Genomic DNA, 14,444 nt, shown 5'->3' with positions numbered 1-14,444 from the left:
GCGTGTGGAGGCGGCTCTGGCTGAGAGCAGAGGGCTGGATCACAGCTGGGACTGGAGAGCCTTGGAGTGCACATTAATCCTGGCTCTTGCAGCCCTGATTAACGGTGCTGGAAACCTGCCCGCCCCATTCATTCCCAGGGGAAGGGTCTGTTACTGCCCCACCAGAGGGGGCCCAGAATCATGCCCAAGAATCCCTGCTGACCCTTCACTGGGCCAAGACACCGCCTTCCCGGTGTCTTCAGGGTGAGGTGGCTGAGGATGTGAGGCACCATTGCTCTGAGGGTACTGGGCTGCCCTGGGAACACCCACCCACTACATCTGAAGGCCACAGGAGCTGCGCGCAGAACAGTGAAGTTCAGGCAAGACCGGAGGATCACCTTGTGCAGGAACCTGCTGCCAGCTGGAGAGAGCTGGAGACAGACCATGGCTGGGCTTAGAGCAAGACCAGCAGACCACCCAAGGCTTTCTCCTTGTGGCCAAGGTTGCTTGCTCCTGCAAACCTGAATTTCTCCTTCCAGGACCAGCATACACCTTCTGCAAGTTATCTTTGCTCCCCTCAATGATCACCTAGGGCCTAGGGGGACTCCTGGGCAGTCCTTCACTCAGCCATGTGCCCTCAAACCATGACAGCACCCACCTGGCTCTGCCAGTCTGTCTAGGTGTGATACTCCCTTGGACCTCTCTCCCTCCTGCCTGTTCTCCAACCCAGCCCCTCCCTCCTTCCATCTCTCCATCCCTCTCTCTCAGTGCTGAGGCATCCCTCTCCCAGCAGAGCCCCAATCCCAGAGCACTCCGTGGATCTGCCTGTGGGGTCCTGCCTGTCCGGGGAGACTGATTTCTTCCAGCTCAGCTCCAGCCCTCTTATCTCTCCTCCCTGGTCTGCACACTTTGCTCTGTGGCTGGGCTGAGTGGGAGTGACAGACCGCATCCTGCCGGGGCTGAGCACCCACGCTGGTGCTGGGCACAAAGGGCAGAGGGACCCAAAGCAGGCATCAGGCAGCTGCAGGCAGCACATCCCAGCGGGGCCCCAAGAGTTAAATTGTCATGTATTCAGGGCCACGCGCTGGCCAGGAATTACACTTTTATCGGCATGCGGTGCTGCCGCCACTTGAATTGGGACTGGGAACTCTATTTCTGAGCTCACCCAAATTATTCTCCAAGAGATAAAGCGCGGTGCAGAGCAGCGCCGGCGCTTCATTAACATTCCCCAACCCATTCAGCTTTAAACGAAGATTGCCTGCCTCGGAAAATGATAAAATTGAACATGTGAAGCAGGGCATTATGTTCCATCAGCCGATATTATTTCCCACGCAGGGGCCGAGTGGAGACACAAACAGCTATTTATGCAGTACCTGGCCAAGCCAGGGTGGCTTAGGAGGGGGTAGCAGGCGGTGACGGGGACACAGGATGGGTGGCAAGTGCCCCCCACCCATCCCTGGGCATAAGAGGGGATACCTGTGTGTTGCCAAGGCCACTCTGCCCTGCTGGAGGTTCTTGTGCCCAGGGTCAAGGTGGGTCCAGGACCACAGACCTGCTCCATGCATTCAGAATGGAAAAGGGTTCAGGGGTGTGTGTGTGTTCCTATGGGCAGCCCTGGCAAGGCTGGGGCATCTCCATCTGCTGCCCCGCTCCAGGAATGTATGTCCCCTGCTAGGGCTGAGCAGGTCGGGTGCTGGCTCCATATGCAGGAGGGGGTCTTACCCCCCATGGCTGGGTGCTGGGCCAGTGGAATTGAGGAGCATCCATATAGAGGGAGCACGTGCCTCCCCAGAGGCAGGCAGGGAGGGCTGAGTGGGCAGGAAGGGCTGAGCAGGCAGACCCCCGGGGCTGCAATTGGATTTTGCTTGGCCATGCTGAGCCTATCGATCCAGTAGTAATTAAAGTCGCTCCAAAACCTGACTCATATTCAACCTTGGGAGGAAGGAGCTTTGCTGAGAAGCACCCTCTGTTCCCCGTGGTCTGGCACAGGATGGAGCAAAGCCTTGCCAGGGTGCTCCCAGCCTGTCACAGCCCCCAGTGGTCTCTGTCCCAAAGGGGGACCGTGCCTTGGCACTGTCTGGGGCCCAGGCAGCGGCACCCATCTGGCACTATCCTGGCCAGTGTCCCCAGTACCACACAACCTCGGTCACAATGCTAATTAGGTTCAGCCCTTGGAGTGACACGAGCCCTAAAGTTATTTTACAGATCCCAGCTATTTTCTCACTGAGTGCCTGAGACACATCCCTGGCATGTAATAGTACTCTCCTATACCTCTTTCTTGTCTCTATCTAGGCCCTCATCAACGGACTGGCACACAGAGAGAAGCGTGTTGAGCCCACAGCCAGTCCCAAGAGTCACTGAGGGGCTGGGATGGACCTGGTGCCGTGTGTCCACAGGGTGCAAAACCTCTTCTCCAGGTCAGTGTCAGCCAGGGAGGTGTGAAGGCCACGAGGATTCTGCGAGCTGTTCATGTGTATTTGTATGTGTGTGTGTCTGTGTGTCTGTGTGAGCAGGGACTTGCACGCCCAGCCCTGCCGCCAGCCCCGCTGCTATGCCCGGTATTCGTAGCAGGTCGGGACAGGCACCGGGGAGGGGGAGCTGCCTTTCACCAGCGCCCCCCGCACCCTGCCCCGACCTTCCTGCGAGAAAGCAGGGCCGCCAGGGCCCGGGGGATGCGGCAGGGAGGGGGCAAGGGCCGGGGCAGCCCTGGGCACTCCGGGGCAAGGGACCCGGGGGCAGAGTACGGGCAACGCGCGCAGCGACGAAGCCTTGCTGCGGGGAGGTGGCTCCATCTGCAGGACACGGACCAGGCCGGGAGACCCGGCGCGGGGGATCCCCGCCGCCCCCGCCCGCCGCTCGGTATGCGGGACACGGCGCTGGGGGACAGCGGAGAAGGACATCGGCTCCTCCGGCCATACCCGCCCCGTTCCCGGGATGCGGGCGTGGGAAAGTGATGCCCCCTCCAGCATCCGTGTTCCCCCAGCGCCTCCCACGCCCGCTGGTCCCCTGCAGGCCTCGAGCACCCCGCACCCACTTCCCCTGCACCCCTTAAGTGCTCTCATCAGGTACACCCAGAGCTGGGCATCCCCCGTCCCCAAAGGCAACCCTCACCCTGCTCCGCAACCCTGCAGCCAGTGCTGCCACCCGCACCCCGGGGCATCCCACGCTCTAAGATCCCGGGAATGCTGCACCGAGCCGGCAGCCGCCGGGCAGGCGGGTGGGACCCCGGTGGCGGCGGGAGGCGGAGGCGGGGCCGGGACGGGCTCCACCCCGGCCCCCGGCCCACATAGGCCGGCCGGGAGGGCCCCTCGCCCCCTCGCCTGCGCCGTCCCGAGGCCCCACGGAGTATCCCGGCGGAAAGCGTGGGGCAGGAGCTGCGGGTGGATACGTGCAAAGGGGCCCGGCCCCGTCCCGTCCCGGGCGACGGGATGCTGCGGCAGCGTTGCGGGCGGCTCCTGGCCCGGCTGGAGCAGGGGCTGCAGCTCCTCGAGCTCGACGGCAGCCTGGAGGAAGGTGGGTGTGTGTAACCCTTCGGCCCGGGGCACACCGGCACCCTCGTCTCTGCCGCCGGCGTGGTCTGGGGAAGCTGGGGGCTGGCCCCCCGTCCCGGCTGACCAGCCGCTGCTGATGTCCCCAGACTGCATCCGGATCGCTCGGTGCTTTGAGGCGACGCGCCAGAGATGCTGCCGGCTGGAGCAGGATGGGCGTCGTGCCCACGAGCAGCTGGCCCGTGTGGAGGCCGAGCGGGCAGCGCTGGAGGTGAAGCTCAAGCACGCCCGAAACCAAGTGGAAGTGGAGATGAAGAAGCGGCACCGGGCAGAGGCTGAGCTGGAGAAGCAGGTTGGGGCTGGCCGCAGGGGTACCCTGCAGGGCTGGCTGCGGGGCCCTCAGCCTGCTCACCACTAGTTTCACTTGCAGGAACGAAAACTTCAGCTGGTCCTTGAGCTGCTGATGCGGGAACCATGGGGCAACGAGGCACTGAGCAGGGAGCAGTGCTCTGTTCTCAGTGCCCTGACTGGCCAGCGCCTTGGGGCAGCCTTGGCACCCATCAGGAGGTGAGCAGGGGCGGCAGTCCTCACCCCAAGCCCTCAGGCAGCCCTGGGGTCGGCTGTGCCCCTCTCCCCCTCATCCCTGCTGGGCTTGAGGGGCTGGCTGGGCAAGGAGGTGCCTGGGCTCTGCAGAGGCATCAGCTGTGGGTTCCCAGGAGTAGGTGCTGGCTGAGGGGGTAATTGCTCCAGCTGAGCTCACTCTGCAGGTCATCTGCAGTGGACGAGTCGTGCCAGTCCCTCCTGTCCCACTCGGATATCAGCTATGACCGCACTGAGGATGACGTGGTAAGAAGCGTTCGGCTGTGAGTCTCAGGGCTTACCCCAATAGCGAGGGGGTCGTTTTGCCCCACTTCTGCAGAGGCACAGTCCCTTTGTACATCCATGGTTAGGGGCGGGCTGCTATCAGAGCTGGAGATGAATGCTGGGGATGCCCCTGGCCTGATGCAGCCCCAGACTCCCTGCTGCCTTTCAGGATGTAGATATGACGGTGGTGCGGACCCTGAAGCGCAAAGCTCCGGACAGGCAGGTATGAGGAAACGCTGGGATGTGGCAGTTTTGGGAGCTGGTGTTGAGGTGATGTCTGTGCCTCTGTGTGGGTGAGGATCCCCCAGCTCTGATCACACTCCTTCAATGTGCCCTTTGGGTTCCTCTGCCCACCCACGTCCCATTGCGCATCGCAGGCTGGGGTGCTGGCCCTGTGCCATGCAAGGTGAGGACACCCAGATACTTCTCCATCCCAGTACAGGAGGCTGCAAGGAGCCTGGCAGGGAATTTAATTTATTGATGCTGTGCTGGGAGCATCGTCTCTCGGCAAACCTCCCACGATCAATAGAAACTCCATTACGCTCCTCCGTCGCCCAGCTGGGCTCCTCAATAATTCATCACCATGTGCGGGCATCCCGCACCCCGCTCTGCTCGCACCTCTGCATTGCAGGCCTGACCTGGCTTCCCCCAGCCCCAGGGCTGCCTCTCACCTGGTGGGGAAGCCTCAGTCCCTGTGATGCCTGGTGTGGGGCAGGTAGTGCTTGGGGAATAGGGTGAGACTGGGACATTTTGTTGGGCTGAGGCCACTTGGCTTGGGTACTCTGGGGAGTGGGGAAATGTCAGGTAGGGGAGCAGCTCTGCCTGCTTTTCACGCTGTCTTCTGTTTCCAGCGTGTGTCCCTGGCCCCTCAGGTTGGCCCTGTGGTGATGGCAAAGCGGCACCGTTCTTCTGTGGTACCCCATAATGCTGTGAGTAGGCACCCCAGCATGCCCTGGGCAGGGATGGGGTGCATGGGCTTTCCCAGTGCCAGAAGGCAATGCTGCAGCCCTCAGTCCTGTGGATGCTGTGAGGACAGTTCTCAGCTGTCTCATCTGGGTGCCTGTGTTCTTCAGCCTGTATTACCTTGATCCCAGTGGGGACAGCATCCCTGGCTATGCTGGACCACTGTCCTGAAGCCTGAATCCCCCTGTACCCATGGTGGCAGCATCCCTGGCTGTGCAGGACCACAGGGATGGGGATCAAGTGGACCAGAGATCATGTGGGAGATGTTGGAGAACTGTGGGGCTGCGGTCACATGTCTTATTGGTCTCCCATTTTGACAGATGAGTGTCCCCTCTATGCCCCCTCCTGCTGAGGTCCCAGGCCCTGCTGACAACCTCCCGCCTGCTGTTCTGGTGCCTCAACGCCGCTCTCGCCAGGGACATCGTGTCTCCGCACATGCAGGTCACAGGAAGGGCTGAGAAGGGGTTTGATGAGTAGTATGGGACCAGCCTCAGGGTGCTGCTGTCACAGGGGAGGGAGGGGATCTGTTGGGGGATGCTTGTCCCCACCGTGGACGTACTGGGGCCCTCTGGACATGCCAAATGCCACTGTCTTATGTAGAGACTCCCTGGGAGGTGGGAAGCCTCCTCACATCCTAGGTGGTAGATGGAGTGGCTTGCCTTTCAGGTCTCCCTCCACGGCCTCATCCCTCTGCAGAGCTGACCATGGTTTGGGGCACCAGTGAAGATCTGGGCTGCCGTGCTGCGGGGCAGGAGAGCCGCACTGAGGGCAGCTCAGTGGAACAGCCAGCACCAGCCCCCTTCCCCTCACCCCCACGGAGTCTCCCACCAGTCCAGCACAAGTTCACCTCCAAAACGGTGAGTGACCCAGCCTCTCTGTCCTCTGGGGAGGTGGGCAGGGGAGAGAGTTATGGGGTCAGGGGCAAGGCTGTCCTTCATTCCCTAGCCCCTTAGCTCCACCTGCAAGGGGAATGGATGGAGACAGTGGGACCTGGCTGGGGGAAAATAAAGGAGTGTTACTGGGTATCTGCAAGGAGGGGAGCCCCTGATACTGTTCTCCCTCTCCAGGTGATCCGCCCTGAGCCATGTGGTGTCTGTGGTTCCCGCATCCGCTTTGGGAAGACCGCCATAAAATGCTGCCAGTGCCAGCTGCTGCTACACACCAAGTGTCAGGAGCAGTGTCCCAGCCTCTGCACACCCAGGCCTCACCACCACGCCTGGCCCCGGGAGGTGAGGGGGCACAGCAGTGCTTGGGGGCCTCTCCATGTCCTCATGAGGCTTCAGGGCTACTGGCCTTAGGATGCTGAGCCTCTCCCACCCTGGCTGCAGGGCTGGGTGGTGGGCACAGCGCAGGTTGGCATTGTTCTCCCCAGGGTGTGCTGGCTGACTTTGCGCCCTCCACGCCGCCCCTGGTGCCCACGCTGGTGGTGCAGTGTGTGACCGAGGTGGAGAAACGAGGCTTGACAGAGGTAGGGGCCAGGATGGTGAAGGTGGCAATGCTGTGGTTCCCAGGGGCTGAGCCCTTTTCCCTGTGCCCCAGACAGGGCTGTACCGGGTGCCAGGCGCGGAGCAGCTGGTGCGGGAGTGGAAGCGGAAGCTGCTGCGGGCTGGGGGAGCGCTGCCTGCCCTCAGCAGTGTGACTGACATCCATGTGGTGTGCGGGGTGCTCAAGGATTTTCTGCGGGGACTCAAGGAACCACTGGTCACCTTCAGCCTCCACCCTGCCTTCCTGAGGGCTGCTGGTGAGCAGGGGTCCCCAGGTGAGGGAGGGGGAAGGGACTGCTTCTTCCCTAACACTGCTCCCTGGCGCTGCCACAGACATCCCCGATGATGCTGCCAGTGACACAGCCCTGCGCCATGTGGTGAGCAAGCTGCCCCCAGCCAACAGGGATACCCTGGCCTTCCTCATGCTGCACCTGCTGAGGTGAGTGGTTCATCCTGGCACAGATCTGTCCCCATCTCCCCATCTCTCTGCCCTTCACTCAGGCTTTGTGCCTTAGAGCGGGGAAGCTGCGGATGAGGAGCCCCTGGGCTGGGCAGCATGCTCACACCCTCTGTCCTCCCTTGCAGGGTGTCACACAGCCCTGACTGCAAGATGGATGTGCTCAACCTGTCCCGTGTGTTTGGCCCTACGCTGGTGGGCCACAGCTCAGCCAACCCCACACCTCTCGCCATCATGGAGGACACGCCTCGCCAGTGCAAGGTGAGGGGTCCCTGAGGTGTGGGGTGTACCCTGGGCACTGCCAGTGTCCCCATCCTACACCTCTCTCTGCCCAGGTGGTGGCTCGTCTCCTTTCACTGCCACCCAGCTTCTGGAGAGGCTTTGTGGAGACAGAGCAGGAGAACCTGGTGCCAACGCCAGCCCTGGGAGGTGAACGTGGTGAGCACAGGAGCCCCAGCCCCCACCCACCATGGCCTTCGGCTTCCTTCAAGGGTCCTGGTTGTCCATGGCTGTAGTGAGATAGCTGTCCCCAATCTGTCCTGCAGAACCCTTCTTCCAGCCCATTGCCTCTCCGGAGCCCAAGGCAGGCCAGCTGAGCCCAGCTGGTACCGGCTGCCTCCCCAGCGCCCTGAGGAGCTGCGTGGGCAAGGGCAGCCGGCCCCCGTGAGTGCTGTCGGGCGTGGGTGGGCCCAGGGGAGCTCACTGTGTACCCCTGACTCATCTCTCCCCACGCAGGCAGGGGCCAACCCCGAGGAAGGTGGGCCGGTTCTTCCCTTCTCCTGTGTAGCCTGCAGCAGTGGCTCCCTCGGGACACGGAGCTGGCACTGGAGGAGGAGCAAACACTGCAGGACCAGGCAGCTGCCTGTGGGGTGACAGTGCCGAGCCCAAAGCTCTGCTCTGCTTCCCTGGGGACTGGGGAGCAGAGCTGGCTCTGTCCAGCTGTGGTGGCAGGGACACTACACTAGTGCTTGTACTTTGAATCGGGTTTGTATTAAATGTTTGCAGCAAAACACACCTGGCTGTGGCTGCTGTCTGTCCTGCCCTGCTGCTGCCACGGGCTGGGGCTCACTGGAGCCTGGCTGTGCCGCAGATAAGAGCTGAGCAATGCTCCACAGAACCTGTGCTTTGGGAGGGCAGGCAGAGCCCCCTCCCACCCGAGCTGAAGCCCTATTCTGCTCTGGAGTCCCGGATGTGGGAGGCCCCTCTTTGAGCCCAGATGTTGGCCTCAAGTAATTGGAGCTGTTGCTGCTCAGGGCAGGACAACCTTAAAGTGTTTCCAGACTTCCTGGCACCTCAGTGGAGGCCTCTTTAACTCCTTCCTCCCCTCCAGCTCAGGCAGTGCTAGAGGTGCACAAAGCCCAAGCAGGGCTGGGCTGTACAGCTTTCCCTCCAAGAGAGGGAAGCAGGATGGTGCTGTGATAGAGCAATGTCCCAGGCAGGGCTTGCCCCCCTGATATCTCTGCAGAAGGGGCAACCAGTGCAGAAGGAGTTTAGGGAAAAGAGGCATTACACAACAGGGATAAGAAATGCCCCTGTGCCACGTCAAGCAGCCAGTAAACCTTTGTCCCTACTAAAAGCTAGACCAGATGGGGCACATGAGAGAAAATTCATGTGCAGTCCTGAAAGCAAGTACTTTGGCTCAGTTTTCTCCAGCGCAGGGTTGTACACCAGAGGGCAAGGAAATTAACACATCCAAGGCAGAGGCAAAACTGAAGGAGTTTAATGTGCTTAAAGCTAGGGAACAGCTAATCCCTGCCCAGGACCACAGGAGAACTGGCACAGGAAGGCACACGGCTAGGAGCAAGGATTTACTCCAAATCCATCAAACTGGGATGGTACTGGATGGATGGAGAATACCTAATACAGTGCCTTGCTGAAAATGAGAGGCATGATGGGGCCCTTGGTGGAGTGCAGGGCTTTAGCACAGAGTTCAAAACCAGGGAGGTAAAAAGATAAAGGGCAGCATTGGTTACTGTAGACAATCTATGCCAGGCTCAGGAGGAAACTGTCTTCCATAAAATCAGGTTTTTGAGGCAAAGTGAGGAGCTAAATCTCTGTCACTTGCACACATGTAAGTTGGTTGCTCTGGTGCCCAGTGGATGTGGCTGGTGATAAGGGGAGATATGCATAGAGCCCTCCCAAGCTCCAGCCATGATGGTGTGAAGGAGGCCGTTGGCCCACCAGGGTAGCAGGGGCTTGCTGCCCTCACTCTGAGCCCTGCCTAGGCGGCAGGCACAGGTCTCAGCCTGACAAGAGCAGGCTTGGTAGGGCTGGCAGCTCTCCTGGCATGCACTGAGCCCAGGGGGCAGAGGTGGTACTGGGGGAAGGGGTATTCTTGCAGCTCCCTCCAGGGCCAGCAGGCCGCTAGTCCAACCCAGCCCTCGTGTGTGTGCCAGTGCCCTTAGGACAGCCTGGCACTGCTGTTTTCCCAGCAGTAGGAGGAGCCCAGCTCAGGCTGTTGCAATCATGCTGAAATCAAGAGCCTCAGTCTGTTCCTGTGGGGTGAGCTGCCTACACATGACAGGCACATTCAACGCTCCCAGGTCTTAGAGATGGGCCAAGACCTTCCAGGGAGTTGCAGACAGCAAATAGTGCAGGGATAGCCTGGTGAGGAGTGGCAAGGTGGTGCTGTTAGTGCCCTTTGGTGGAGAAACACACAAAGTTGGACCCAAGACACTGCAGGCAGCAAGTGCACCCTGCATACGCACACAGGCTTGTACCAGGGTCACGTACTGTCCCCAGAGCCTTCACCCCAGCCCAGGGCTGGTCCCCGGGCTGCAAGAGAAGCAGCATGCAAGGCTGATGCTCATCAGCTTTAATGTCTGTCTGGAGCAGTAGTCAGGCACTTGCAGGGCTCCTGGCCTGCACCTACCCCTCCTGGGGTGCTGAGAACCTCGAAGGATGTGAGGCCTCAGTGCAGGCTCTTGTTGTGGGACACAGCAGGGAACAAGGGGCTGGTGCTGCCCATGACTCACAGGATAATCTGGTTTTTGTAGCTTCGGCTCAGCTCCTTGTGAGGAAGGACAATGGAGTTGAGGATAACGACCTCAGCCGGAATGGTGACACTGCAGCCTGGGAGGGGAACGCAAAGGCTTTAGCTGGAGGGGAGAAGCTGCCTCGGTGAGCAGGCCCAGGGTGATTCCATACAGCAGCAACGTACCCAGGATTGTGATGGACGGCGTGAGGCGCCCATCCCGGAACAGGGTCTCGCTGTCGATCTTGGCATAGGGATCGTTGGGGTTAGGGTCGCTGGGCGTCCCTTCAACCCGCGCCCAGCGCCCAATCGTGCTGTCCCAGCCCACAATGGTATTCAGGACACAGGTGTGATCCTGGGATGAAGGAGAGGGGAATGCAGGGTGCTGCTGCCTCCCTGCATGGGATGAGGGTCAGCATCTACCCCCTCAGGCAAGCCCCACTTACATGGAGCGAGGCGCCGTGCAGGACGATGGACTCTCGCACGCGCACACCAGCGCCCACCGTCACACCCTCCCCAATGGAGACGTTGGGGCCCAGCTGCGAGGACAGAGGCAGGTGATGAGGACAAGGACAGTCATGCCCTTGGCACCCCTGAGCACATCCCTGCCCCAGGGCCCCCCCAGCCTGCACTCACCACTGCAGTGCTGTCGATGGAGGCTGTCGGGTGGATGTACACATTCCCTGCAACACAAGGCAGTGGCTTCAGGGGAGGCAGCCCACAGGAGCATCTGCCTCTCAGATAAAGGGAGGTCTCACTCGTGGGTCCCACTGCCTCCCTAGGCAGCCCCAAAAGTGTTAGTGTGTTAGAATGGTACCTCGGATGACAGGGCCTCCAGGTCTGTTCTGGGCCAGTCTCTCTGGGTGGCTTTTGCTGTACTGGTTCAGGTAAAGGCGACTGGCATAGATAGCAGAGCTGGAGGAGGAAAAGCAGAAGATTGTTATTGTCACTCTGGCACTGCCAGGGCAGAGGAGGATCCAAAATCAGAGCCGCCCACCCACAGCTCTGCCTGAGCACCCTGCACTCCCAGCCATGATACTGATCACTCCCGTCCCTGGTACAGATCACCTGATGCTCCTGCTACACCAGCTCCAGCACTTACCCAGCTGACTTGATCTGGCTCCAGAAGCCATCAGTTTTGTAGACGTAGAGTTTGCCACTCCCAGCCAGGGCCGTGAAAACATCCTGCTCTAGCCGGATCACTTCTGCACGCTGCCAGCCATTGGAATTTTCCTCTCTGGAAGCAAGAGTCCTGTTAGACACCCACCCCAGCCCTGGCCTCACCTAAGGACCCCAGCAGACCTACCCTCCCCAAATTCAGGGACTCTGACATTCCCAGATTCCTACCTAGCCATGTGCTTCTCCCCAAAAGTGGGGAGAGGGCCAGCTGCAGGCTAGGTTGGGACAGCCCCCCTGAGCCCCAGAGCAAGCAGAGGGATAGCCAAAATAAGCTCTGAGCCAGAAGCTGATGGTGCAAGAGCCCCACCTAGTCCAGGTGGGCGTATGATCCTGTCCCCAGTCCAGAGCCTGCACAGCTGGATTTTAACTTGGGTGGTGGCAGAGAGGTGAGGTGACAGGCTGGCTGGTGCAAAGAGCTGGAGAGGGGAGGAGAGCATTCCCAGGTGAAAGGCTTGCTCAGCCTCTTGTCCAGAGCTGAATGAGAATGGGGTGGGAAGAGAGGAAGGGAGAGGGAAAGTCTCAAGCTGACCAGGAGCAGAGCAGAGGAAACAGCAGCCTGGAGAAGGGAGGGAAAGCATGCATTACCACTAGGATCAATCCAGCCCAGAGAGCAGCGAGTGCAGACACAGAGGGAGACTTACCCAAGGTAAGGACAGCTGGTGCAGGACCAGGAAACAAGTGAGTGATGGCAGAGGAGGAGAAAAGATAGAGAAAGTATGGAGGATGAGTGTGCTGCTGCAGCCCCAGGAAGCAGGGGGGTGGGAGGGAAACAGAGCAGACTGAGGCACTCACAGTGCTAGCTCCTGCTGGTTCCTCTGGAAGACTTCACCAATGTGCTGGAAGATGGCAGGTGTGAAGAGGTAGATGCCACAGTTAATGATCTCACTGACAAATGTGCTGGGCTTCTCCACGTAGTGCTGAACCTGGAGGTGAGGGAAGAGACATGAACCCCAGGCTGCAGCCCCTCCATCCAGCACCACACCCTCTGTGGCACCACGGGCCCACGCAGGTGACGCAGCACCTGCCGCCCACACTGTGCTCCACTCCCCAAGGCCCTCCAGTACCTCCTGTGTGCCCGCATTTGCCACGATACAGCCATAATTCAGTGCCTGCGTCCTGTTGGCCTAAGAAACAAGGACAGTGTTAGCAATGGCGGAGCAGTAGGCACAGGGAGGCAGAGCAGATGAAACCTGGACCTCACAGTCTGGGACCCACCCACCACAGGAGCTGCTGGCTTCTAAGCCCACGGCAGAGCACTGCAGCTCTTCTGCTCCCCAGCACTGCCACTCACTGTGGTACCCAGAATGACAAAGCTGTGCATGTCCCCATGCTGCTGCCGAAACTCCAGCATCTCCTGTAAGGGGAACTCTGAGCACACATCTGCGTTGAGGACAAAGAAGGCCTCAGCACCACCTGACAGGATCTGGTCTCGGAAGTGATAGATGCCACCACCTGTGCCCAGGGCTGCATACTCCTGCAGATACCTACAAGCCAAGCAGGAAAAAGGGAGGGCTTAGGGAAGCAGGTGGCACCAACTGGCAGCAGGGCTGGGAAGGGTTGGGAAGGACTGGAGAGGCATAATCCTGCCATCCAGTTATGGGTTTCATGCACGCATTGCATAGAAGGAGGCTGTGGCAGCTTAGAGCTGTGCTAAAGAAGCATCTCTGGAGCACGAACCATCCAGGGCAGGGGCCAAGGCAAAGGAAAGGCGGCAGAACTAATGGGGGAGCCAGGCTGTGCTCATCCACGGTGGGACAGAGCCCATCTGCCCATTGCCATAGCGCTGACTGGGGCTGCCAGTCTGAGGCAGGTAGGTGAGGGCTGAGCCAGGCTGTGCCACCGTGGTGCCCTAGGGGTGAGAGAGCTCCTGCCCACCTGATGGGAACCTTGAACTCCTGCTGCGCCGATACGAGAAAGCGGCTGAGAGCCTCGTTGGGCTGGTAGAAACCCATGAGCAAGATCTCCTTCATGCCGGGCACCTGGGGAGGGACGGAGGAAGGGATCAGAAAGGAAAGGAATGGCACATCTCCCCTGCTCCACGGCCCCAAGCCCCCCGGCCTCCCGTACCTTGGCGCAGGCCTCGATGTGGTGCTGCACCATGGGCACTCCGGCCACGGGGAACAGCGGCTTGGGCACCTCGAAGGACAGCGGCCGGAACCGGGTCCCTGCGGAGCAGAGCGGGGTCGGCCGGGCACTGCGCCGGCGGGACATCCCGCGGGCCCGGCGCACTTACCCTTCTGCGGGCCCCCGATGAGGATGACGGCCTTGAGCGGCATCGCGGCTTGGCTTGGCTTGTCTCCGGCAGTTTCGCACCGAACCCCAGCTCCGCAACCGAGCCCCGCAGCCCGGCCCTGCCCGGCCCGGCCCCGCCGCCACTTCCGCGCACGTGGCTGGGACACGTCAGCGCCGCGCCGGGCCCTGGGCCGCCGCCCGCCCGCCGCCAGGGGGCGGCCGCGCTCGCTGTGAGGCCCCGCGAGCCCGTGGGGCGGCCGCGACCGGGCGGGGGCGATGGTCAGTGTGGGGCCATGGTCAGTGTGGGGAGCCATGGTCAGTGTGGGGAGCCATGGTCAGTGTGGGGAGCCATGGTCAGTGCAGGGGCCATGGTCAGTGTGGGGCCATGGTCAGTGTGGGGCCATGGTCAGTGTGGGGAGCCATGGTCAGTGTGGGGAGCCATGGTCAGTGTGGGGAGCCATGGTCAGTGTGGGGCCATGGTCAGTGTGGGGAGCCATGGTCAGTGTGGGGCCATGGTCAGTGTGGGGGGCCGTGGTCAGTGTGGGGCCATGGTCAGTGTGGGGGCCATGGTCAGTGTGGGGGGCCGTAGTCCATTCGGGTGTGCGGGGAGCGGCTGTGGCCGTGTGCGTCGGTGCAGGGCAGCGTGAGCGCGCAGGGCAGGTGCTGTGGCTGTGAGCCCCAGCGCTTCGGTGCGCCGTGCGGGGACACCACGGGCTCTGACACGCCCTTGGACACAGGGCCTGCGACAGGCGCAGGTCTGCAGCCACGTGTGTGTGTGTCGGGAGCGTGTGACTGCCCGCAGGCACCGGGCGGTACGCGTGTGC

The 14,444-nt window shown here is 61.1% G+C and overlaps 2 protein-coding genes across 5 annotated transcripts; one reads left to right on the top strand and one right to left on the bottom strand.

Moving 5' to 3' along the window:
- Positions 1–3,407: 3,407 nt before the first annotated feature.
- On the top strand, positions 3,408–8,022 carry LOC311155835 (rac GTPase-activating protein 1-like; the record flags this gene model as incomplete). Its single annotated transcript, XM_084209270.1, has 16 exons — positions 3,408–3,492; positions 3,617–3,819; positions 3,898–4,034; positions 4,235–4,313; positions 4,501–4,554; positions 5,183–5,260; positions 5,615–5,735; positions 5,961–6,151; positions 6,362–6,523; positions 6,667–6,762; positions 6,834–7,035; positions 7,112–7,217; positions 7,364–7,496; positions 7,571–7,673; positions 7,781–7,898; positions 7,971–8,022. 16 exons carry the CDS (start codon positions 3,408–3,410, stop codon positions 8,020–8,022), a joined length of 1,920 nt encoding a protein of 639 aa, XP_084065396.1.
- A 974-nt stretch (positions 8,023–8,996) lies between these two features.
- Positions 8,997–13,756, bottom strand: GMPPA (GDP-mannose pyrophosphorylase A). 4 transcript variants are annotated; one of them, XM_084209411.1, is made up of 12 exons: positions 13,622–13,756; positions 13,456–13,553; positions 13,264–13,367; positions 12,680–12,872; positions 12,453–12,512; positions 12,181–12,311; positions 11,312–11,461; positions 11,027–11,124; positions 10,846–10,892; positions 10,656–10,748; positions 10,396–10,564; positions 8,997–10,307 (listed from the first exon to the last, which is right to left on the bottom strand). In XM_084209411.1, exons 1-12 carry the CDS (start codon positions 13,662–13,664, stop codon positions 10,207–10,209), a joined length of 1,287 nt encoding a protein of 428 aa, XP_084065537.1. In that variant the 5' UTR covers positions 13,665–13,756; the 3' UTR covers positions 8,997–10,206. The 4 variants fall into 4 exon arrangements, with proteins under 4 accessions (XP_084065537.1, XP_084065538.1, XP_084065540.1 ...); XM_084209412.1 differs by having other exon boundaries at positions 11,312–11,446; XM_084209414.1 differs by lacking the exon at positions 13,456–13,553 and having other exon boundaries at positions 12,688–12,872; positions 13,622–13,639.
- Between the last annotated feature and the right edge of the window lie 688 nt (positions 13,757–14,444).

This window comes from Fringilla coelebs (assembly GCF_963513975.1).
Source record: "Fringilla coelebs genome assembly, chromosome: 7".
NCBI lineage: Eukaryota > Metazoa > Chordata > Aves > Passeriformes > Fringillidae > Fringilla > Fringilla coelebs.
This window is presented reverse-complemented; position numbering and strand designations above follow the sequence as displayed.

Bases quoted from the DNA above. Each gene is read 5' to 3' on its own strand.
- GMPPA (XM_084209411.1), bottom strand. From the start codon at position 13,664: ATGCCGCTCAAGGCCGTCATCCTCATCGGGGGCCCGCAGAAGG. The intron at 10,893-11,026 runs GTACCATTCTAA...CTTGTGTTGCAG, and splicing joins TGGAGGCCCTGTCATCCGAG to GGAATGTGTACATCCACCCG. The intron at 10,565-10,655 runs GTAAGTGGGGCT...CCTTCATCCCAG, and splicing joins TGCACGGCGCCTCGCTCCAT to GATCACACCTGTGTCCTGAA.